We start from the raw sequence: 27110 nt of genomic DNA on the forward strand, positions 1-27110 counted from the left end.
TTTTTTTTAAAGAATTACGTGGTCAAAAAAAAAAAAAAAAATGGTGCATCAATAAAATGCATTTAGAAAAGAGAAAGGGTGAATCAAGTGTACAATTCCTGTGCCACCAGCAACATCAAACAGAACTGCCTAAATATTGATTGTTTTCAAACAGGATTAAAGCACTGTCACTTGTCAGTCAAGCAGATAGCCCCGCCCCAAACTCATGCTATTGGTTGAGTCAATGTTGCTATGCTAGGCTAGGGGAGAAGCTCAAACAAACAGAGCAATGTAAATATAGCACCACAGAGAGACAAAGGTACATCCCATTTCACATGCTTCAGAACTATTAAACACCATTTTGTAGTAAAAAGCGAGATGTTGTGCACAATGAGTACTAGATGATATATTTTTCGATGGCCACTCAATGGTCACAGCTTTTCCAAAGTTGCAGAAGGGGAGTGGCTAAACACGCTAAAGCTAGCAGTAACACATCATGTCCGTGCCCATTGTTAAATAAGTACATAATTTGGGATGCAACTGCGGTGTTTCACTTTTTAGGAAACCGAATGGCTGAAGGGCAGTTCACACCAAGGACAATAACTATAACGATAACTATAACTATAATGTTTAATAATCATTCTAATTCTATGAGAATAGGACAGTCCACACCACAGATATAACAATATTGACAGAGAAATTATATTGTTGGAAGCATGTTCAGAACACTTTTTTTTTTCTTATTTTTTTGCTAATGAAAAATAAAATCAGCCAGTAAGAATCCAGGTGACTTTAAAAAGATTTTAAAGTAGCAGACAGCATAACTCCAGCAGCGCTTATAATAAACAGAATGTGCATTGGTGCAGAATTATGCATTGGTGTGGATGCTAATATAGTTATTGCTGATAGCCATTATCGCTCTTGGTGTGAAAAGCCTTTACTTACAGTTGACGAAAATATTACACATAAATTTCAATTTGCCTTTAAAGGGGTATTTCACTCAAATTTTAACCATTTACTCACCCTCATGTTGTTCCTAACCTGTAGGACCTTCTTACTTCTGTTTAACACAAAATATATATATATATTTTAAAAATGTCTCTATTTTTTCTTTTCTTTTTTGTACATACAATGAAGGTTATCTGCGTCCAATGTTGTTTTGGACCCCACTGACAGTCACTGTATGGACAAAAGCAGTTTTTCAGAATATCTTCTTTTGCATTGCACAGAAGAACAAAGCTCTATGAGTTTGTGGGTGAGTAAATGATGACAGAATTTTCATTTTTGGGTGAACTATCCCTTCAACGTACTGTAAATAATAGGACTTAGAGGGACGTAAGATTCCTAGACTATAATTTCAAAACCACTTTATTTCCTCCATAAAGACAGTAGTTAATCACAGAGATCTAAGGAGCAGGTACTGAGTATCTATATGAAGTGAAGTTTTCTGAGTGTGTAGGTAAAACAGACGTCCCATATTGAGGCCAAAGCAGAAAGGTTGACTGGAGTTCTGCCAACTCCTCCATCACTGGGGAGAAAAGAAAGCCAGAAAAACCTCAAGAAAACATTTGGAACATGTTCCCAAGGGTTTCTAAGACTGAAGTAATTAAATTACCTGCATATGTGTGTGTGTGTGAGACTGTTTGTGTGCATGTCCGTACGCATGATGGACCTCCCCACTAATTAGTGAGCCTGTGGAAAAAATGTTTTAGGCTTTTTTTTGACCAGATGGTCACAAACACACATGTATGCACTTATGAACACTCACACACACTCCGTGACCCCTATGCGCAGGACGATTTATGGTCAAAAGGTCACAAAGAACCGCGTGTGCATCCTGCCTGTGTGTCCTTTGTGTCATTTAGCTCTGTGCAAGAAATTCCACAGTGTCTCTGCTATTCCACACATTTGTGAATCAGTGTGTGTGTGAATGTGTAGGTGAGACAAAGTGTATGAGTGTATTCAGGCTTTTCCTGCTGCCAGTGCCGCAGTCATACGATACTGATTTATCGTCACCGTTGCCATGGCCACCCCAGATTGGTACACCAACCCCACAGAAACCGTGAGAACTTGAAACCACATCACTCTGCCCTCAGATGATTGACAGGCTCTTTTCCCGTGAGTCATGGCATGGGACGAGGCCAGCACAACAGCAGACAAATCCAACAGAAGTTCATTCATATGTATTTCTCTGTCAGGTACAAGTTCGTATTTGGTGACAGATCTTATTGAAGTGCCAGGTATCACTGCAATATTAAGCTGTTGAGAAAGTAGAAAAGTTTCTAATCAACTTGCCACAGTAAATAGAAACCTGAACTAATGGAGTCATTATTGTGGACTTAGCCTCTTTGCATGAGTACATGTGAGTGCACCAAATTTCAGAAAATGCCCCTGTCTGGAATGTTCAAGCTCTACTAAAATTATTTGTGGCATAATGTCCATTATTAATATCCATTACCATAGTTTATATAAAAAAGAACACCAAAAGCTAGTTACAATAAGGCACTTACAAAGTACACAGGGCCAGGCAAAAAAAAAAAGAATGAAGTACAGCCACAAGACTCAAACATTATATGTGTTGGCATGTGAATCGTGTACTGGCCATCTGGCTAAAGTTATATCCAATATTTCAACTTGCTTGTCATGATGACTTAACCTCAGTAAAGCCAGTAAACCTGGTAAATATCACACTATATGTGCCATAAAGGGATATGATGTAACTATCTGTAAAGCACTGTTTACAGGAGTCACATTGGAATTACATCAGTAAGGCATAACTTTTCATCTACAAAGAAAAGTATTTCCACCTCAAAAGGACAATTTATAGAACTTCAAATAATAAACAGGATTTCAATGAATAATTCATTTAAAAAATGCAGTCTTCACATTTCATGTTTCTATAATTGCAATTTGAAAAAAGGCTAAGCTAAAAAGTGAAATCATTTTCTGTGGTAATCAACATTATGCCACAAATGTTGTCGATATAGAGCTTTTCTATAACCTGGAACATTTTTTTAAAACAACCTAAGGCTTCTAGTCTGCATTAGTAAAAGGGTTCATAAATGGGCCAAATAATGCATTAATTAAAATGGAAAAAATGGCAAAAGGGTTGATTTGATTTTTAAAACTGGATATTGGTATGTAGTTGATAAGGTGTCCTGAGTGGTTTTAAATGGTTTGTTATGTGGTTGCTAGGTATGGGATGTTGCTTAAAGGGTTTGTTCACCCAAAAATGAAAATGATGTCATTAAGTACTCACCCTCATGTCGTTCCACACCCGTAAGACCTTCATTCATCTTCAGAACACCAATTAAGATATTTTTGATGAAATCTGAGAGATCTATGACTTGTCCGTAGACAGCAATTTAACCGACATTTTCAAGGTCCAGAAAAGTACCAAAGACATCGTTAAAACAGTCGACGTGACTGCAGTGGTTCAACATTAATTTTATGAAGCAACGAGAATACTTTTTGTGCGAAAAAAAAATAAAAGAAAAACTTCTGAGTTTACATCCGAATGGCGGCTCAGTATTGGCCAAAGCTGTACACGTGAGCAGCACGACGCATGCGTGTGATGCTGACACAGGAGCGGGCCAATCATGAGTCGGTGTTCTGACATAGAACCTGGAAGTGCTGAACGTAAACAACGTATGAGAATGACACAGAAGAGAAGATATTGTTGAATAAAGTCATTATTTTTGTTTTGTTTTTGCACACAAAAAGTATTCTTTCATAAAATTAAGGTTGAACCACTGCAGTCACATAGACTTTTTTAACATTGTCTTTAGTACCTTTCTGGACCTTGAAAGTGTCAGTTAAATTACTGTCTATGGATTAAAATATACCTCTTGGATTTCATCAAAAATATCTTAATTTATGTTCCGAAGATCAACAAAAGTCTTACGAGTGTGGAACAACATGAGGGTGAGTAATTAATGACAGAATTTTCATTTTTGGGTGAACTAACCCTTTAAGTCAAAAGAGCCCACTTTCACATCTTTATGATATCCTGATCCTTAGACATGACTTGAGTCCCTCTTTTAAAATACATTCTTGGGGTTTTTCATTTTATCACCCACCAGATGAAAAAATTAACAGGAATATTTTGGGTTCAGTTATGCTCGGCTGGCAGCATTTGTGGCATAATGGTAATTAATAAAAAAAATAATTCTGACTTAAAGGGATAGTTCACCCAAAAATGAAAATTCTGTCATTATTTACTCACCCTAAAGTTGTTCCAAACCTGTATAAATTTCTTTGTTCTGCTGGACACAAAAGAAGATTTTGTAACCAGACCACTTTGGGGCACCATTGGCTTCCATAGTAGGAAAAAAAAAATACTATGGAAGTCAATTGTGCCCCAGAACTGTTCAGTTTCCCACATTCTTCTAAATATCTTTCTTTGTGTTCAACAGAACAAAGAAATGTATACAGGTTTGGAACAACCAGAGGGTGAGTAAATGATGACAGAATTTTCATTTTTGGGTGAACCTTTAATTTGGGCGGGGGAAAGCAAAAATCTGGGACACTTAGAATAAAAAAGTAAATATGGTAAATTTGTAAATGTTAAAATCCTTATTGTTTCAAATATATAGCCACAAGACAAAACAATATACGTCTTAACACAATTTCAGTGTGAAAAAAATGACTTGCTATCTTCTTCTGTGTAAAGTTTTATCCAATTTGTCCAAAACTTGTAAAGTAAATTTAAAACTTGTGTTAAATCTTTCGTTAAAACCTAATAAGGTCAAATAATGCACATTTTCAAAGAAAAATTGATGCAGGTGCTTTCATTAAATTATAACCTCCCATTCACTTGTAGGTGCCTCACTGTAACCTCAAGGGACGAACCAAAATTATTTTTTGTGGTAATCAACTCTACGCTACAAATGCTGTTGATTGGGCTGAACTTGAATTTCGCCCAGAATAGTCTTACAAAAATCTCTCAGAAGTAATAGCACATCTTCTCAACAAGCCGCACAATTTAAGATATAATTCATGTCTATAGCCTGTAGCACAAATGAAACGAGTTACGCACCAAAGTTTAATACTTAAAGTTAGAGATTTGCTCAAATCCCTAAGAATGAGAAATAGCAATAGTGATGCTGTAAAAAGCTTAATTTAAATCTGTATGTGTGTGAGAACTTACTGTATGGCACACACTCGTATTGAACCTCAAGGTATTTATACGTTCCAGGACACGGGTCAGGAAAAACATCAGGGCCAGCAACGACCGCACACTGGGTTCGGTTGTTACACCTGAGAAAGAAAGAGAGAACAAAATATGCAGACAGATAAAGCGAGGCTATTTGTTCAGTTCATTCGATATCAATCTGACATTAGGCATGTGAACCATATGTACTTGTTCAATATGTACAATAAAAGTTAATGAGCCCTAAAATACCATTTTCATCAAATGAAAGAAAAAAGATACTTTTACTCAACAATCTCAATGAAGCTGAAAGACTCAAAATATGGGCTCCCCCCAAAGCCCAGGAACACATGCTGTTGTTTAAATGTAATTTATATGTAGGTCGTATGTACATGCAGGGCTGAAAATACAGAGCAGAACGAATTCTGGCAGGGGGAAAAAGAAGAAGAAAAAAGGCAGAGGAAAAGACAGTTTTGACATATCCTGCTTGGCAGGAACACATGCACATACATACGGATGACCACCACATGACATCTCTGTCATATTTCATGATTATTACACCCTATAGAAATACAAATGGACACACACACACACACACACACACACACAACTGACACGTGTACAAACACACACGAGAATCTTAAAGCTCAGTTATATCTCGCTCAATGGGTAACCATGGAAACCTTCCAGTCCGAACCCATGGGGCACTAAAAATGCACACATACACATACTTCAGTTTTTTAAGTTTCCAAGATTAGCTTCACAAAATCATTATATGACAAGCGGCAGTCTGACGGACGCAGGTGTGTGTTCGTGCGCGTGTGTGTTCTGCCTCTTACTTTTCAAGCTGTCAGAAAGTAGAATATTGTATAGGATTGGTCTCTTGGCATTGTTATATTTGTGTATAAATGCAGGTATGCTAAGTGTGTGTTACAGTTTGACTATGTGTGTGTGTATGTGTGGGCCCTAATTGCTGTGCTGAGTGAGTGTGACAGTCATACTCCCAGAGTGCTGTGGGGCATCTCTGGTTTCCGGGGCGACAGCTCTTGTGTGGCATTGTGCTACACTCAGATATGACCTAATTTAGGAGGAGAGGAGAGAAGAGGAGATTCTTTTATCTTTTTCATTAGAGGTAAAGATTTGCATGCACAAAACACCCATTCAGTGTCCCATCCTATATTTTGTCCCGGGTGATTTTGTCGTTTCGGTGCACGAGAACGGTCCGATCAGACGGGCTGCAGTGAGGAGATGACTGAATGAACTGGGGCAGTGTGTGTCACATGAATATATCAGCATCATCCAGATGTACAGAGACACTGGCCTTGAAAAACATCACCTGACTGAGATATCTGATGGTTTCCTGTGTGTATTAATAAATTATTTCCTATTTTGCAAACAAACACACACAGCATGTCATGTCAGGTTTAGTAATCATCTCTTTTGATGACACGAGTCCTGTAAGGAGGGGTATTTTTTATAGCTTAAACAGTAAAGCATAGCGCTAGCAAAGCCAAGATGATGGGTTCAACTGTTGACACTCACAGCAACAAATACATATCTGTCATTAATTCAATTACCATATGCTTTGAGAAAGATTTTCACATTGTCGCCACTTTGAATAAATCACCGAATAAATAAGTAAAATGTCAACAACAGTAAGATAAAATAGGCTTAAAGAAACCATGAAATGATTTGACAAGTGCAGTTTTCTTTCCAGTGTTTAAATATTTTTAAACAGTAAGTTGGGAACATACCGTACTGTATGGTTTGTCTCTTTTTCTTTATGTCACAGCTTGGCAAAGCCACAAAACCCCTTCCCTCACAATCAATGGAAGGTTATGAAAGGAAATCTTTAATCAATAAATAAATAAATAAGCATGAGCAGCACACCAATGAATTTGAATAAAACTGGCATTGAATTTGCTACTTGCTATTGATAGTTTTATTATTAACAAATTTTATTTGACAATTTGTAAATGTTTAGTAAATGCATATACAGTAAGATGAGTACTTACTATTTTATGTTCATTTTCAGAGAAGGGATCCAATTGCATAATCTGAACTTATTAAAAGAATATACTGAAATCCATATACTAAAAAAAAAATTTTTGTCAACCTAAAGAAAACATAAAACACTAATTTTGATTTGATTTGTCACCACAATGGCCAGGTCTTATTTTACCATAAATTTAAAGCAAATAAGAAATTAGATTAGGCATATATTATAAGCAACATTGTATGTATTTAGTTAGTTCAGTAGTTACTGTAGTTAATGACATTATTGTCATTATCATGAGTTTGTTAGTTTCTTTGTGTTCTAGTTTGGTTTTGTTGCTGTTTTCCTGTTCCCAGTCATTTTTAGTTTCCTAGGTTACTGATTATGCCGTAGTTTGTTTCCATAGTTACTGATTAGTTTCACCTGCATTTCCTTTAGGCAGCGGCTTTTACAGTAATTGCAAATAGTGATAGATACTGTTTACAATAAGTGAAAATAGCAATATATTCTATTTACACAAGTGACAATAGCAGTATTTTCTTAGTGATATGCTATTTACACTTGGTGAAAATAGCGATAGATTCTATTTACACTATGTAAAAAGTATCAGATATTTGCAATAAGAGTAAATAGTAATTAGATGCTATCTATACTTTATATTGGCAGATACTATTTGCACCTCAGTATTTTTGTACATTAACAGGATGCAATAATATCATAGAGTGTAAATGATTCTATTTATTAAAATTATTAAATGGATGCCATCTTATTGGGAGAATAAAAACCCTTCCTACACCTTCCCCTAACCAATAAATACTATTAAACACTTCTTATGTAGTTTATTTCAACTTTTAGAACATTATTTTAATTTTTGTTGAAAATAAATGCCTTTTTGGTGTGATGTATGATGGGAAAATGGAGAAGAGCGAGCTCAGCAAAAGGCGGATTCAAACCCGCGTCGATCGCTTTAAAAGCCAGGTCTGCAAGCTTTACTCGCTACTGTTGCTCCACTAAAAACACTGAATTCTGCGCATTCTTTTTAAAACTTATTGGCCCAACCAGATATTGGTGGGCGGAGCTTGTGTAAATAGCATTTGCCAACAAGGGACACTATTTGCACTTAGTATAAATAGCAGTGTTGGGCATGTTACTTTAAAAAAGTAATTAGTTATAGTTAGTAGTTACTTCTCACAAATAGTAACTGAGTTAGTAACTGAGTTACATCATTATTAAAGTAAATAATTACCAGGGAAAGTAACTATTGCGTTACTTTTAAAAAATTAAATTCAAATATGTCAAATAACTTGGATGCCCCCAATATTAAATATAAGTCTAAAAATAAATAATTCTTGATTCGACTTGTGATCCTCTCTTGCTCACAACATGAAATTCCTCTGTACTGTACTACGTGTTAGTAGCCATTAAAGAAAACTTAGTTTCATGTTTATGTTAAAATATGTTATGTATCTATTTGATTATGAAAAGTGAGTAAGATACGATACATCATAAAATGTGCAATATATCGGGAGACATGGAGTGGGTCAGACATGATTTTGACCACTTCATTAAGTTTTGTTTTGTAGAAAGCCTTTCTTTAAAGTGAATTTCATTTTGTAAAAAATGTTATATCTCGTTATAATGTTATAATCTTAATTTGAATCAATGTTTCATCAACCAATTGCCTGGCTTTAATGAATAAGAAGCAAATATAGCAGACAATATATGACATGGAGGCACCGGCGCGATCACTTGCACATGAACTGGAGTGTGTCTTATAGGCTAAATGAACCGAAACTCAGTGGCTGCTTGCCTCACAGACATGAGAAATATAAAAAATATAAGCTTGAAATGTCTACTTTTAAATGAAATCATTCAAAAAGAAAAGAAATAGCCTACTCTCGTACTCTATGTAATCAGAAAGAAATGTGCATTCTCTCTCTAGGCGCGAGTCAGAGAGTCAGCAATATCAACTTCATGTTTGCAGCTGACACTGATTCAGAAAACATTACATTTATTAATAAACAATTCAAATGTCTCCTTGCTGTTTTTGTCACATTCATAATCATTACTTTTGCAGGTTCTTTATGGCAAGCTTTATGTGTGCGCTTGAGTGATATAGCCTATATTGCGTAAACGCTCGTTATTATGGTTTATTCTCTCCAGTATTTACGAAATTAAATTAATATAAATGTGATTAGTCAACGAATGGCTTAAATGAACAACTACTAGTCGACTAGAAAAAACTTATTTCACATATTTTCGATCCAGCATGTCACAAAGGGTATTCTGGTTTGAGCTTGCGTTCCGCTCTAATGCTCTGACACACACACACACACACAGAGCATCCTACATTATTATCAGTTTAAAATGATATTTGTGTATGACTAATATGTACTATTTCTGTACAACAAAACGCTTTGCAGGTCTATCGTCACACACCAATCGTCATCAGTTAGCAACAACACACCCCAACAACACACACCAGAGAAAAAACTTTGCAGGTCCTATATGGCTGAGAGAGAGCCTACTCGGATGAAAACCACTTAAGTGAGCTCAATTATAGTAATGCGGCATTTGTTTTGTCAGTAACAGGAGAAAAAGTAATTAGTTTGATTACTCGTTACTGAAAAAAGTAACGGCTTTTATTTATATCGCTTTTATTCCCATCACTGATAAATAGACATTCCATTTCCAGCAGCTCCTTTTAGGCTTGTTTGAGATGCATTGGTGCTGCACAGACGATCGGCATAAGGAGTCTTATGCTCTCCAATCGCTGTCGCGGTACTTTGATGTCATGCGCGATCGGTCTGTGCAGTGCCGATGCATCTCGAACAAGCCTCTTGTTTGCTCAATGTATTTAAGCCCTGTGTTTCTGTTACTCCTTGTTGGTTTTTGTTAATGTTTGTGGTCATTTTATTTCCTGAGATTATTCCAGTGCTTGTTCTGAGTTGATAAAATTTAATAAAGACTGTTATCTAGCTCTTCTACCACACTAAACGTGACAGTCATGACATATAACTACATTTATCCACAAAGTCTCTTATTGTAATGTTAAAAAATAAAATTTTTATTACTGTAATACAGTAATTAAAAACCTCCAGATTTTTGTATTACATTACAGAATTTGGAATACATATGAGATTTTATTTTATTAACAAAACCAACACCATTTCCACATGCAATGTAACGTGAGTAATGATTAGAGAAAATCAAATATCCTGACCAATCACAGGCTCTCTTGCCGTTTTCATTTCTGGAACAACTGTTTAGCATGCAGCGTGTGAAATCAGTTCTATTCTCTCTGCTCTGAATTGCATCAGACCTGCTAGTTGAAATCTCTTTGTGTAATATATTATGTCTGCCAATAGATCTTGGATAAGGGGCTCCCAAACAATCACCTTCCAATTACCTCCCCTCATTGATTAGAGCATTAGCCCGCCATGGCACACACATACACACACACACTCTGTGAATACATTAGCCCAAACTGAGTGAGATGTAAAGGTCAGACAAAATGAGAGAGAGCAAGTGACAGAGAGAGAGGGAGAGCGGGAGATGAGGTGGAGAATGATAAATGATGTGTGATTCCAGCCACAGCTTCTATAAAAAGCAGCGGAGCAGGACAGAGAGAGAAAAAAGGCGAAATCTTTCTCTTGTCTTCTGTTTCATGGAACGTTTCCTAATTCCTCTATGGGAATTATACACTGCTACATTTTAAAGCGTGCCTTGCACATTAGCAGCTCAGTTATATAAACTGAAAAATGTATCTCTTGTGTGTTGATAAAAGCGGCCTGCCAGCATCTAAACATCTAAATCGGCTCTCACAAGAGAATGTGAGCATGTGTTACAGGTATATGAGCGCGTGTGTATGAAAGAGAACTCATAAATGGTAATTTCCTCCACATTGACTCTGGGCATGGTCTATGGCCTTGCTAATTGGATCTTACAGTCTGGTCTACCCTGAGGCAGTGTGTGTGTGTGTGTGTATGTGTGTGGCAGCTGGCAGGTGGTATAACAGGCAACCTCAGGGCAGGATATGGTGCTCTCTGCCTTACACGTTTCCACTGATTGCACACACACACACACACACAGGGAGTGATTCTGAATGAACAAAAACTATATAATCAAATCTGTCCAGTTCAAAATTAAAACCATCCAGTAGAAGCCACCATTGTTATAAATGTTTTATGAAGGCAAGGCATGGTGCTACACAGCATGACACATCCGTTCATAGTTTGTGATTATTATCACGCGTAGCCCATTTCCCAACATCTTTCTTCTTGTGCGATGGGGTGCCAGGTTGTCGTCCCCTGTCAAAGTCAAGGTCAGACGGATAGCAGGCTGCGTTCTCGACATTAGCCGGAACTGAAACGATAATGTTTCTTGTGATGACGCAGATGCTAATGGGGTTTTGTTCTGTGTGAGTTCTGTTTTTCTCTGTAGCTCGGTTTGGAGGCAAAGAATTCATTTGTCCTGCCAAACAACATTAAAAAATGCAAACAGGGTGGCTAATATGTTGAGGGCTCATGTTTGAGGTGTTATGTAATGTGGACAATCTCAAACGAGTATATCTGATTAATTCCTTGTGCCGGTAAAAAAAACGCTTTACAAATATATGCTGGCATTGTTCTACATTGTGAACACCTGCTTTTGAAGCACAATGTCTTTTTCCTGTTTTTTATTGCACTCTTATGTGCTAATTATGCCCACAAATCAAAGTGTTGACAGTTTAGCTCTCCAAAATGTGCTCAGATGAAGCATAACACAGGCCACATTCACACTGAAAAGTTCTGGGAGTGACAACCACATTTAAATACTGAAATAAATCCCCTAAATTATCATTCCACGTGCATTTGGAATGTAGGATTCACTCCAAGAGTTGACAGCGTGATAACTTAATAGCGGCATCACTGCATTACCAACAAGCTGTTTAGTTTGGGTCTATACATACTATTCAGATTTAATGAAACAGCGACTATCACTGCCTGAATGTTTCGGCAATGAATTCAGTTGTAGAACGTGGTTTTCACTCACAGTCATTCCCAGTCACAGCCAATTTTAAACAGTCTATCAGTCACATAATTGTGCTCAATTAAATCAATACTTTATTTTTACTAATTACATGGCTCTGTGGAATGCTTGATTCTGATTGGTCAATCGCACCATCCAGCGGTATGTTATTCCCCGATAACCACCGCTGAAAACACAGCTTCATCTGGGTAACTGAAGTCTGCAGCGCTATACGCTTGCTAGGAACGTTTTTCTTCATTGAAGTTTTGCGTTTGGTGAACTAATGAAATATTAAAACTCAGTCAAATCAATATTTTGTGTACAGTTTTTTAATTATGTCATCCAGCTGCTGCCATTTTGCGACTATTGTTTTGTACACTGTTGGATTATTTAACAAACAGGTACGATTTTAAAACACTTTAATCTCAGATCAATATCTCTTTTCCCCATAATTATTTATGTGGCGAAATGCCGTTTAATAAGTGGTGTGACTGTACCGTGTATCCCTTAAATGTCCGTCTAGCTTGAACTTGCCGCACTAGCAACTGCTCTCTCCGCGGAAGCTTTGCGTTTAAAGAGCTAATAAAATATTTCGACTCAGATCAATATTTTGTGTATAATTATTTACTTATGTGGCAAGTAGCCGTGTAATAAGCGGGATAATGTACATCCAGCCATTTGTTACCTTAGAATAAACCCCTTAAGGCTGATGCAAGACCCGTCCGCATCGCCTCAGGGTCCTGATCACCCTGTTGGGGTTTATTCTGAGATAACAACTGGCTGGATGTACATTATCCCTTACATAAAATACTTTCTTCATCCTAGCGTATTGTTCACTGGTGCAGGCGGTCATTCCATACCTGGACTTGGCGTTTCAGTCAAGTTATGACCAGTGTTATTTTAGCATTATTTATATACAATTTATATTACTATTATATTTTGAATTAGCTTTTATTTGTTTGTTTGTTTTTTTTAAGCTTTAAGTTTTAAGCTTTAGTAATTTTGGCATTTTATTTAGTTTTTGCTTTAAATAAATATTTCTATTTTGCTTTATATTTATTTACATTTTAGTTTTAATAATTTTACCATTTCAGAATTAACTTATTTTATTTTTTATTTTATTTCACTTAGTTGCCAAGGCAGCATTTCCAATTATTTTCATTTAAGTTTTTTAAAGGGTTAGTTCACCCAAAAATGACAATAATGTAATTTATTACCTACCCTCATGTCGTTCTACACCTGTAAGACCTTCATTCATCTTCAGAACACAAATTAAAATATTTTGATTAAATCCAATGGCTCAGTTAGGCCTGCATTCACAGCAATGGTACTTCCTCTCTCAAGATCCATAAAGATAGGAGCTTTACGAATCGATTCAGTGACTCGGATCTCCTATCAAATGGCTAAACTGCTGAAATCATGTGACTTTGGCACTCCATGTCACTGATTCATTTCGTAAAGCTCCAAAGCAATGTTTTGAAATCGGCCCATCACTATATTGTATAATATTAAGGTAGAACCACTGAACTCACATGAACTTTTTTTTTATGTTTTTAGCACCTTTATGGATCTTGAGAGAGGAAGTGTCATTGCTGTGAATGCAGGCCTAACTGAGCCATCGGATTTCATCAACAATATCTTAATTTGTGTTCTGAAGATGAATGAAGGTCTTACGGGTGTAGAACGACATGAGTAATAAATTACATTATTTTCATTTTTGGGTGAACTAACACTTTAAGTTAAAATTTATTTAAAATACTTTTATTTGATTTGATTTCAGCTGAATTTAAATGAGCAAATTATATAGTCTACTTTGAAAACTTTGGTGTTAATGTTTTTCTAGAAAAATATAACTTTAATTAAATTAAATTACCATTTTTATTTCCATAACTGGATTCGTGCACATGTAAATGCATTTTTTTTTTTTGAATATTTAAAAATACATCACATACATTACAATATGTTTATAATTATTTAATAGCAGATATTTGTGTTTTACCAAATGTTGTGGACACAAATACTCCACCTTCATGGAATGACTCATTTAGCTGCAGTGTGTACTTAGCCATACACTGACACACACACACTATACAAAGACACACGATTAATACGACCCGTGAGACAACAATAGAGTACAAAGCATGTGAATGTATCTCTGTACCTGAGGCCCATAATCTTGTAGGCATCAGGCAGATAGCAGCGAGTGTTCTCCATTTGAGCAGGGTCCGAGTCACAGATCTTGTCATCTGTGCGCCCGTAATTGGCGCTCTCGATCATAATGACATCGGTGCCCGGGCAGCGCAGTTCGATAGGATAACCCTCGCACGACAGCTCTCGACGCACAACAGCCATCGGCACTGGAGCGCGACTTAAAACTGCAAAGAGAAAGAAAATATTACATTGAACAAACTATGAAACAAATTTAAACACATTTTTCATTCATATACGCTCTCTCTCGAACATAAAATAATCCAGTTTTTGAGTGTGTTAGAGGGAGACGGCATGTAGAAAAAGAAATACCGTTATTATGAGCAAAACAATTCTTTCATTATACAATAGAAAGATCTCATATCCGCTTCCGAAAGTCACATCTATCTAGTTATCATGTCCTCAGTAATAACCTTTCTTTAAATTACACACTCACACACACAAACACTTAAATCAAAAATTACATTCTTTACCGCCACCCTTTCCTGTTACCGTAGCAACACACTCTTTTCCCCGCATGACGTATAGCCGTAGACAAACACCAACACAATAAACTGCATTCTAATGCGTACACAGACACAGATACAGACACACTCGCTCTTATGAAATTAATCTAAAGGATGTGAATGACACTTGACTGTGTGCATGAGTTAATTTCATAGTCTGCTGCTGCCTCCGATTAGCATAATGTACTGACAGCAGAGATGGCAAATCATCGTCCAATCAGGATCCAGCATTAAGCCGTCACCATCGCAATCGTTTCTGTTGAGATTTAACAACACACACACACATAGTAACCGCTTTGTTTCTAAGAGAAAGCAAAGGCCAGAAGAAACTACTGTGCATAAGTGTGTGGGCAGGGCTGATGTATAGAACTGAAACGGCTTATGGTATAATGTAGGTTATTGGTTTAAATAGGATTGAGTGCAGGCAGGAAGGCTGCTGTCGAGCTGGACTTGTGCTTCAGCGCCCTTGAGACTGGTGGAAGGTGAGTGCCAGAGAAAAGAGGCAATCGATGACAGTGAGAAAAAAGGAGAGCAGCTGAATGAACGTGTGTGTTACAGAGATACAGAGAACGTCGATGCGGGAGCCGAACGTTGCCCTGATGTTTTTAAAACGTTCCCCCAGTGGCCAATTCCCCAGTGTCCTCTGAGCTCAAAACGTTACGCCAAAGGTCCCCTCGAGGGGCACACACGGGGTCGCGCTCGCATGTGGTGCGCACACATTGAGCGTCTAGACGTCTGCATCTCTGATTATTGATCTGTCAGATCCTCTTACATCTGCACTCCATCTCACGCACTTTTAACAGGTTCACACACAATTTTTATAGTTATGGATCGGGCCGTAAAATGGCTCGTTCACGGGAAAATAATCCAGCTATATTTCATATTTCACCGTGGTGTTTGAAGAAATGCAGCCATCTATTAAAAGGCTTTGGAGTTGTTTTTGTTTGTGCGTTTCAAATTTCTCTCCTCCGTATGTGCTTGAGCGTGTTTTCGCGTATGTGTGAATGTTTTGATCATAGTGCAGCGGTTGTGAAATTCAGTGATTGCTCATGAATCATTTATTGCTGCGAGAAGAGATGTCTCAATTAATAGTTTCCAAAACTTTTAATAAGACGCACAAACTTTGTGGAATTTTCAGTGAAGATTTGAGAGCAGCTCTCATTTGGCTCGTCTTCATCTGACAGTCTTGCACTTCAAGGTTGGGGGGCCAACTAATCAAATAAAAGCAGTAAGACATCTCATTTATCCATCTCGCGAAAACAACACAACAAGGAAATAATTGGCTTTTGTGTGTGTGTGTGTGTGTGTGTGTGTGTGTGTGTGTGTGTGTGTGTGTGTGTGTGTGTGTGTGTGTGTGTGTGTGTGTGTGTGCGTGCGTCCTACCGAGCGTGACGGGTGTGAAGAGGGCGAAGAGGAAAAGTAGGCGTGTGGACCACATGACCACCGATGACCCTGATGACCTCTGCAGTGACTCGCTGAAGTTGCGTCTCGCACACCTTAGAGCCATGGAGTTCCTCTCTGACGCGCGCACCTAAAGCAGGAAGGACGCACAGAGAGAAAGTAAAGAGAATGTTAATGTTACAGCTAAAGGTCACTTTTGTCGTACACAGTGTTACAATTCAAAAATAACAAGAAATCAGAATAGACCCAGTTTAGTTTCTTAATAATGTTTGTTTTTATAATCTTTTATCAAACAGTAATAACTTTCTACTTTCCAAACCAACTGAGAACATTCAGCACAGGATGTGTTCTTGTGCTCAGAGACAGCTAGACGGAGTGCGAAAGAAGAAAACAGAATGCAAAGATCTCGAGTAACGTCAAGGATGACCTACTTTTAATTTCACATGTGGGCTCTCATGGCCTGAAAGACGTCCATCTGCATGAAAAATACTAGAGACAAACGTAAGAATACGTCTCGTGTGAACCTGATTCTACCTCGCGCAGATTGCGGACTGTTGGCCAGTGACAGGTTTATGTAATATATTTTGTGCGACTAATGTTAAATGAGCCGTGAATGCTATCATGTTGCCTTTAACCATGAGAAGTTAAACAAATTCTGAAATTAAAGGGATAGTTCACGCGAAAATGAAAATTCTGTCATCATTTGCTCACCCTCAAGTTGTTCCAAACCTGTATACATTTCTTTGTTCTACTGAACACAAAGGAAGATATTTGGAAGAATGTTTGTAAGCAAGCAGATCTCGCCCCTCCATTGATGACCATAGTATTTGTTTTCCCCTACAATGGTAGTCAAAGTGGGACGAGATCTGTTTGGTTGCAAACATTGTTTCAAATATATTCCTTTGTGTACAGCAGAATAAATGTATACAGGTTTGAAACAACTTGAGGGTGAGTAAATGATGACAGAGTTTTCATTTTTGAGTGAACTATCCCTTTAAGGAATATTTTATATGGTTAGTTTAGCATAATATTTTCATTAATAACAAATAAGTCTTACAGCTCAAAAAGCAGAGAAACCGATACAGCTGAACCCAGATGAAATTATCCGTCATATCTCTTGACAGTCTTGCTGGTCTCTGAATCATGTCTGTGTAATGAAGTCAATGACATTGAAAAACAAATCCATAATATTTAATAGAGATTATTGACTGTAGTGTGTGTTTCACAATATAATCAGTTAATCACCCGTCAAAAAAAAGAATGAGTGTGTGGGTGTTTCTATAACTTTGGGCATTTTTATGCACCTAGAGTTGATTTTTATTAAACAGATTTAAACCTTCTGTCACATTAAAAATTTCTTTAAAAATTTCATCATTTATTTTTAGCTACTTTTCAAATGTACCAGTTTTACCCTAGACTTTCAAACTTAAAGCATAAAATATAAATTATTACGTCTAAAATAATGATGATCTAAACAGAGAGTGAAATAAATTAAACATTTCAATATTTGATAAGTGAAAAATAAGTTAATATCACTTATTTACAGTAATATTATGTATATTATTATAAAATTCTTCATTTTTATTATACATAATTTCCAATCAAGTAGGTAATTTGCCAAAATTTGCAGAAAGTGAACATTTTATTATGTGTATTTAGGATGAACAAATGCCAGCTTTGTTATTATATGAGTTATTTTAAAGCAGTTTATTTTCTAAACATCCACATACACAAAAGTGCCAATAGTTCTGAACAATGTAATGTGTAACAGTAAAAACAGATGCATGACAGCATAGGATGAAAATCCTGTGACAATACTCTTGAGAAGACACATGTGGAGCTCGGCTAATGCCTCCTACAACAGCTTAATGCATCTGTCCTCTTTCCCTCTCCCACACACACACACACACACACACACACACAGATAGTTATATATGGCCTGCCTGCACTGAACATCTTTACCTTATTAAAAATAAAGCACTACACAGCCACTGTCTCATTAAACTTACATAAACACTCAACAATGCCACTCAGTCATTAGAAACACGCAGTCACACACTCTGTCTTCCTCCTTATGCACATAAACACACACATAGCTTAAACACTCTCTCTTTCTTTGTCTGAGTGATTGATGGCTGCTTAACTAAAGTGAACAGGGGGCTTTTGAGCAGATGTCCCACATTATAAACAGGAACATATGGACATATGCCCACGGTACCAGTGTGTGCGTTTGATCAAATGACCATGTAATCATGCTACCAGTAAATTCCTGGTCAAATGAGTGTGTGAATTAGATCATGACTATGCTGCAAGGAAACTTGTGAATGGTAAACAGTCAATCTGCCAGTAAATCACATGTTTATTTGTGTGCATATCTACTTCCACAAAAGAAAAATACATACAATTCCTAATCTACTTTGCTTGGGTTAAATAATTATGCTTGCTTAGATTTTCTAAGACAATCAATTTGCATGCTTTTTTTTTTTTTTTTTAAAGGGCTAGTTCACTCAGTAATGGTTATTCACCCTCATGTCGTTCTAAACCTGTACTGACTTCTGTGGAACACAAAAGATGATATTTTGGAAAAAAGTCTTTTTTGTCCATACATGAAAATGACCCCGTTGACTTTCACTGTACGGTTAAAAGCATTTGAAATGCTATTAAAAATATCTCTTTTGTGTTCCACAGAGGAAAAGAGAGGGTATATGATGAGAATTTGCATTTTTGAGTGAACTATTCTTTTTAAGTAATTCATTTTGATTTTACAGTGCAGAATATGCTCATGCTTCTACTCAGTTCCTTAATTATTTCATTGTTTAGCATGATCCATTTGACCATATGCTAATCTTAATCACTTAATGACCCAATTAGCTATTTCAGCATAACCAATGTGTGGCCACTCCAGTATGTTTAATACTGATTAACCAGTGGGCATCTGATGGTGACTGTCAGGGGTGCCGTTATTCACTCATTAGCTTTTCAGTTCCTTAAAGAACTCATGATGTGTGTGCAATCTGTAGTTGGCTGCAAGTCAATTTACCAATCAATGTGCACAGCATTCATGCCAAGAGTATCAGATATAAATTATAGAACATAATCCAACGTCGTTATTTTTCAGAGATGACAAACATCAGCCACTCACTTCTAAAGTTTGAAACTTCAGAAGAATATACTAAGCAGCCGGCAGGTGATAGACACCAGAGATGTGCAAAACTACAGTACATATTTTCAAAATCAACTAGTCGATTTGTTGCCTGAATGACTAGATGTCTACCAGAGAGCTGTACCATTAAAGGATTAGTCCACTTTTAAATAAAATTTTCCTGATAATTTACTCATCCAAGATGTTCATGTCTTTCTTTCATCAGTCGAAAAGAAATTAAGGTTTTTGATGAAAACATTCCAGGATTATTCTCCTTATAGTGGACTTCAGTGGACTCCAGACGGTTGAAGGTCAAAATTACAGTTTCAGTGTAGCTTCAAAGGGCTTTAAACGATACCAGACAAAGAATAACGGTCTTATCTAGTGAAACGATTGGTCATTTTCGAAAAAAATACAACTGTATATGCTTTATAAACATATACCTATTCTACTTACGAAAAAAAAAAAACTGTTCTGTAAGTTGAATAGGGAAGGTGTAGGACATACAGCGTAAGCATTTTGAAGAATGCAGAAAGCGGAAGCACATGCAAGCCGATAATTTGTGTTTATTAAGCATATACAGTTGTATTTTTTTTTTTTAGAAAATAACCGATCGTTTTGCTAGATAAGACCCTTAATCCTCATCTGGTATCGTTTAAAGCCCTTTGAAGATGCACAGAAACTGTAATTTTTACCTTCAACCGTTTGGAGGTCATTGAAGTTCATTATAAGGAGAATTATTCTGAAATGTTTTCATCAAAAACCTTAATTTCTTTTTGACTTATGAAAGAAAGACATGAAGATCTTGGATGACATGGGGGTGAGTAAATTATCAGGAAAATTTTATTTGAAAGTGGACTAATCCTTTAATTGTTAAAAGATCACAATCTCAATACAATCACCCACCCGATCTCATTCCTAAATGACAACAATTCGCCTGTGCCTATTAAATCTTTGACAAAATCATACCAGCACATTCATATCTGTGTTTGCGCTGCTGCTGAGCCAGAAAGAGTAGTTGTCATGTACAGATATGAAACAGTCTTTTCAACCACACACATTATCATTATTTCTGTGTTTACAATATTCAAATGATCACAGAAGTACTGGGACAAAAGCTTATAGTTTGGATATAAACACTGATGTCTAACACTGATCATAACAGAGCAAATCACCTTTTGAATTTAAGGATTGTATCAATGACAACTGTAAAAAACGTATTTGTCATTGAATCATTTATTCAAGAGATTTGTTCAAAAACACTGATTCATCCAGTAATGAAACAAGTGAAGTATGAAGTAAAGTGAGTCATTGAATCATTCATTCAATAGACTACAGATATTAACATTTTGTCAGAACCTCTGGTAAATTACATGTTATTTTGTTTAGTTGTCTGGTCAGAATTGGGGGAGAATCGTGATCTCTATTTGAAAAAAAAAAAAAAGTGATTCTCAATTTATCCAGAATCGTGCAGCTCTAATGACTAGTCGATCTTAAGGAAACCCCTGTAGGCCTATAATTTAGATTCACCAATACAACAAACTTTTTTGAGGGTGTTTACGTAAGTACTTACAATGACTAACTGGATGGAATATGAAAAAATGCAGTGTTCTTCAATTTTGGACAGTTTTTAACTTGACATGGTGTCTTAAAAACACAATGCTTGAGGGGAGATATCAGCCAAAGACGCCTATATGAATATGTTACTGTAGCAGCAGTGCTTTAAATGACATTAATTAAAAGATGAATTAAAAGACTGTCACACAGCAAACTATCACAGTTAAAGCACTAAATATGCCCAAGATATCAGTATCATTATGGTTATAGGAACAATATTAAAGATTTTGGGTCAATATTTAGTTATCTACATATATATCGTTCAAAAGTTTGGTGTCAGTAGGATTTTTTTTATTATTATTTATACTTTTTTATTTATTCAGCAAGACTGAATTAAATTAATCAAAAGTGACAGAAAAGGTTTTTACCTTGTAACAGATAATTATATTTCAAATAAATGCTATATGCTTTTGAACTTTCTATCACAGAATCTTGAAAAAAATTTATCAAATTTTCTACAAAATTATTAAGCAGCACAACAGTTTTGACATTTAAATTAACATTAATTTTATTAATAATAATAATAATAATAAAATGGTTATTGAGTAGCAAATCATAAAATTAGAATGATTTCATGATCAAGATGATGACAGCTATTTTTATATTTAAATGTCATTTAATACTCAATTAAAGGTTTTTTTTTTTTTTAAATACTACAAAATTGTAATATTGGTAATAATTTATCAATTATTGATTTAACTTTAAAATAATTATTGGCATTCCTATAAAGCTCAGCACACTGTTGCAAACAATTAAAGCACTACTATTAAAAATATCAAAGCCAAAACAAGAAAAAAGTCTACATGAACTACTTGACTAGTAACCTATAACCTACAGGTTTTTTGATGATTCATCCCTCATCATGACCCATCCCTAATATACACAGTCGGTTCGACCAACTTTCCTTCATTTTACTCTAATACTTAAGAACAATAGTATCTATTCTACTTCATTCTACTTCAACGGCGGCCATGAGTTAATGTATACATATCTGTGATGTCCGACGTTTTTCCAGCTTTGTTTCAATAAAGGGTCTTTTCTACAGGGGCAGGAAGTTTAGAGTCATGAATGTTACAGTGTATTTTAGTTTGAGAAACTAAAAGATAATGAATATCATTTTCATATGAACAACCTCTTTGAAACCTAAGAAACATGTTTTAAGCTTGGGCTGTCTCTCTTTAAAATGAATGCCATTTGGTGTGATGTGTTGTTGTCTAATGCAATGCCGATCAGACAGTTTCAAGTGTTGCTGAAGTGTCTGAATCCATATTTGATAGAGACTGACAAGTAAAGTCAGCCAATTTCCAAGTTCATTTCCTGCAGTCATGAACTTAACTTACTCTGAGAGTGCGGTAGACTGCGTTACTGTACGTGCTGATATCCAATCCCTCCCCCAACGCACACGCTTGCTGTCTGTCACTCTCACTCTCCCGCTGATAATCTATAATGCCATATGGCAATTTTTGACTTGATTGTGCTGCGGGACGTGGTACATACTTGGTTGAGTTTGGCAATAAATTATGGCACAGAGATGCTTGCATGCCTCAGTCTAGTTCTGGCAATTTCTGTCTGGAATGGCATGACCTTACGAGCACCCATCAACCCCTGCAGCTCTGTGTGTCCAGTAATGAGAGCAGCAACCTCTCTCGCTTTCTTTCTTTCTCTCTAAATGAGAGTCTGCCTGAATCCTCAAATCAGGGAGTCTCACAGTAATGACACACAATTAGAAAGACACGACCATGTAACCCCCCACCATCTCGCTCTCCCCATTCCTCCCTGTGTCTCTTCCTATTTCAATCACTCTATCTCTCCCCATATCTCCTATTTTTATGCCTCACATTCCTCCTAATGTGTTTTTGGTGGCATGGAGAGAGGGGAAAAAAAAAACAACTGACCTCTTTTTTGTTTCCCTCCTTACAATGAGGGAACAAATAACTTAAGTTTCCCTGCAGAATGGTTGATAGACATTTGGTAAGTAAACATACTCATTTCACCAGGAATGGCAAACTTTCGTGCATCTTCGAACACAAATAAAAAAAAATTAAAAAAGATAATATTCTCTCATCATTTTCGTCCATCCACTGAAAGTCCACACAACCAAAAAATGTACAAGCTTCTTAAAATCATCATAAATGTAATCCACGCTGTGACGCTTTGAGCACTTTTGAGCGGATTCGTGAACACCTCTGATTGGCCATTGTGTTCACACGCTCATATATGTCTGTGATTGGCTACAATGATCAACGCACGTGAGCGTTTGAAAGCACACGTTAGTGTTTGAATTTGAAAGCGTCTATCAGCGGAGAGATCTCCCATGTGTGTCTGTGACACTCGGTGAAGATTTACAACATGTTTTTGAAGCGTTGATCATTGTAGCCAATCACAGACATATCTGATGAGCGCGTCAACACAATGGCCAATCAGAGGTGTTTACGAATCCGCTCAACAGCGCTCAAAGCATCACATTTTTTAAATTTCAGTACCGACTTGGTATAGCGGTCGGTACTTTTGAAAACAGTTTAATCCTAAATCTTCAGAAGAGACAGATTTAGTCTCAACACATCAAATATGGCTTGACGCTTGTGAACAAACTTGATTGGTTCTTGTGAGTCTTCAATTGTGTTTCGAAGAAGAACGAAATTCTTCTGGGTTTGCAATGACATGAGGAGAGTAAATGATGGTAAAATTTCATTTTGGGTGTACTAACCCTTTAAGACCTAACATAACAATTAATGCACCAGCATACAAAAATGATACATTTATGTAACTTGATTGAATCGGCTGACTTTTTTATTGGTATGTTATTGGTATGGTAATATTGTCTAAATGTACTTTTAAACAATTGTTTTTAGTGTTTTATCTTTTATTTATTTTGACAAAATAGTATATGGGCCATTTATCATAATTTAATTAACATTAAAATAATTATTAACTTTCATCACAATTGACCAGAATTCTAATATCATTGCATGTCCACTTTTTTGTGTTGTTTTAGACTGAATCTATGTTTCTGCATGCCCTTCAGCAACTTCTGAAGTTTAAAAGACTCTTTCAACGAAACACCTTGCTGTTTGGGGTGTTTGACTTTGAGAATTCTAAGGAGAATTTTGAAGGGGTTCTGCGGTTCACACCAGCTACGAGTTCACAGAATTTGTAGTTCACGGGGTAGTTCAAATTGGACTGCATGGTCAAGATCATTCAGCTGGATAGTGTAGTTTCGGCCAGAGGTTCTCTGGTTTGGCATTCTGTTTCAAATAATATGTCAGCACAGGGGCATTGAACGGGCCAATCAGATTTCAGCTAGCCCCGCCCCAAACTCCGCCTATGCTCTTTCACTCTCACTAAAGAGCAGAAAAACTTTAAAAGGAGTTTTTGATTTATAATGATGGTGCGGGTGACTTTTTGCTCTGATAGAGGGCATGTTTATGAAACTCTTTCTGAGCCTCAAAGAGTCATAAATCTTTATTCATTTTCCCCATGTTTCAATAATTCAGAATTCAGCATGCTGAAATCACTATTAATCTTGAAGGCACACACACACACACACACACGCGCATACACTGAGAGCGCTGGGTTGAGTTCCTCTAGCCTTTGCTCATAATAGATTCTGTGTCTGTCTCTGGCTCACTCTTCATACTGCCAATACGACTGAGTCTCTCTGATTTATCTTTTATTATGTCCCACAATCTACTTCTAAAGCACTGTGCTCTCTCTCACTCTGTCTCTTATACACACACACACACACACACACACACACACAAAAGCTACATTCATGTACCCACAGATTCTTAAAGTTTCTGATACACACATATGCACCAACATATAAAATAACAAACTGAATCACTGATAAAAGACTGTGCACTGATAAAAGTTTGTGCATAAAAATACAAGCATATATACAGTCCTGTATGACTATATGCATAATGCACAGACTATACAAACGCAAAATCCACATTCTACAAGAGAAGGAATATAACAAACTTGTTTTATTTTTGTCTTTAAAAACTTTAATTGAACTACTGTAACGTGACATGCAGTTTTATGCCAATTTAGTGAGATGAGACACTTTATTTACTTTGAATGTGAATGAAAATGAGGCTTTAGGATGGAGGTCCATTCATTCCTGATTGCAAATGTGATTCTAAGTATACGTTTAATTGGACAATGTCCTTTTTAGAGCATTTTCTCATCTGCAATACAACTCTAAAACATTCCCTGTTAGACTGACATTCGGTAGACATTTTTCTGACGTTATGTATGGGTGTTTTTTCCAAGTATAAGTGCTTTTCTGTTGCAGAGATTCATTTTTATTAAAACTAAGAGTTTTATGTTTTACTTTTTGTGAAGGTCACACAAAAATGCCTTAATTTATTTATTTTTGCTTTTCAAATGCCATTTATGTCAAGATCAAATTGTTTGACCCTTGTTCCAGACCAAAACATGCATTACAATAGGAAAATAAAAAAGTGATTATTAAAATTATTAAAAGTGCACTATGATCACCTAAATAAAGGGTAATATTCATAAACTATTTCAATATTTATTGTGTGCAAACTACTTCATCTCTTAAATCATAAGTAATTTCCATCACATCCAATAAATTTATCAAGGTTTTCAAAAAGTAGAGTATCATAGGCTGTCAAGGAGACTAAAGTGTCTGCATATGAAATATGGGACTTGGGATTTGTGAAGAAAACAAACAATTATATCACTTCTGAAAAGAATATTGTTGTTGTGTGTCATTTCTCATCAATCTGTCATTTCGTCAAATTATGCATAAGCTATTTTTAATGTGTATTTCAGACACATAAAATGGTTATGAAATTAAACAATTTCCAACACAGTGTCATTTTTAAAATGTTAAAATGTCATTTGGTTATGAAATTAAACAGTTTCCACCACAATGTCATTTTTAAAATGTCATTTAAAATATTTAAAATGTAATTTCCCCACTGTGTTGTTATTAAACACAATACATTTGATGAATGATGATTCATCACTCAGCCAACAAAATACTGAAAATGTCCACAAATTTCTGGTCAAAAAAAAAAAAAAAAAAAAATCCTGGATGAAGCTATAGATGTGTCCCTTCTTTTCTATCAAACAGCAAAACCCTCTGCTTTACGTACTCAGTGTTGAAATGCATTGTCCTGATTTGCTGTCTGCTGGGCACTTCAGTGGGGCACTGGCACGGTCCTGTCACTCTACATTCATCCAGAGTCAGCTACAGGCTAAACACTACTTCAGCCAATGGCTAACATGGCTAGAATTGAATGTCTCCAGTGTTCAGAGACACAGGGGCTTATACAGTAGCATTGTGGATAAACTAAAGGAACAGCGTAGCTTTAGGTTTTGAAAGGCTTCAGTCGGTATTTCAAGGCTAATGTAGATTAAAGCTATGGTTTGTGATCTAACTTTGCAAACATGACCAAAGGTTAAGGTAGTATAGACTGCTTTTTGCCATAATAAAAGCCTCATTCAGAAAGAGATCTGTGATAGCTCAGGTATATCAGACATTCAATGAGCCTAATTCAACATGAGCAAAGTGAATTTGGTCTAAATCATTCATGAATACACAAACAATTTACAGATAAATGTGCTCTAATCGTGCTCTATGAATAGGCCCAATGTGTGTGTTGTCATCTGGAAGATGTCATTTTAAACCATTTTGTTATCTGCCACGTTCCCTGATGTTAAAACTACATTCAGCAAATGTTTATTCACAAATTCAGAATTTATCTACTGTATTTATCTACTGTTCACTCTTAAGATAATTATGATTTTTTTAACACAAAAAAAATATGCTTAGAGTAGAACACAGTGCTTTTACAATATAGTAATCATTCAGTACTACTTGTCCATGTACCATAATTGTACTGAGTGACCTGAAATTATCTAAATGATGATATCAGGTCAGAACCCTGTACATTGTCTGCCAACATGTGATCTAGTTATCTAATTACGCAATACTAAAAGTGCTCAATACGCTCAGCCTGATTCAGCATGATGGAGCTGATAATTAAGGCCATTTCATTAATTATTTAAGATGAATATTCACCATTGTGGATTTGGGTGAAGTGGTGAAATATTTACGTGTTT

General features: G+C 36.2%; 1 protein-coding gene across 3 annotated transcripts in view; it reads right to left on the minus strand.

Annotated features, from left to right (window-relative positions):
* The window catches only part of adgrl3.1 (adhesion G protein-coupled receptor L3.1), a 136591-nt gene that overhangs the window by 86132 nt on the left and 23349 nt on the right, over positions 1 to 27110 (minus strand). For all 3 annotated transcript variants that reach the window (XM_067402990.1, XM_067402989.1, XM_067402988.1), the window contains exons 2-4: positions 16235 to 16382; positions 14299 to 14512; positions 5129 to 5238 (exon numbers count right to left, since the gene is read on the minus strand). In XM_067402990.1, coding sequence (XP_067259091.1) covers positions 5129 to 5238; positions 14299 to 14512; positions 16235 to 16358 — 448 coding nt within the window. In that variant the 5' untranslated portion in view covers positions 16359 to 16382. The remainder of the gene's footprint in view (positions 1 to 5128; positions 5239 to 14298; positions 14513 to 16234; positions 16383 to 27110) is intronic.

Source organism: Chanodichthys erythropterus, chromosome 12, assembly GCF_024489055.1.
Source record: "Chanodichthys erythropterus isolate Z2021 chromosome 12, ASM2448905v1, whole genome shotgun sequence".
In the NCBI taxonomy this organism is placed as follows: Eukaryota; Metazoa; Chordata; class Actinopteri; order Cypriniformes; family Xenocyprididae; genus Chanodichthys; species Chanodichthys erythropterus.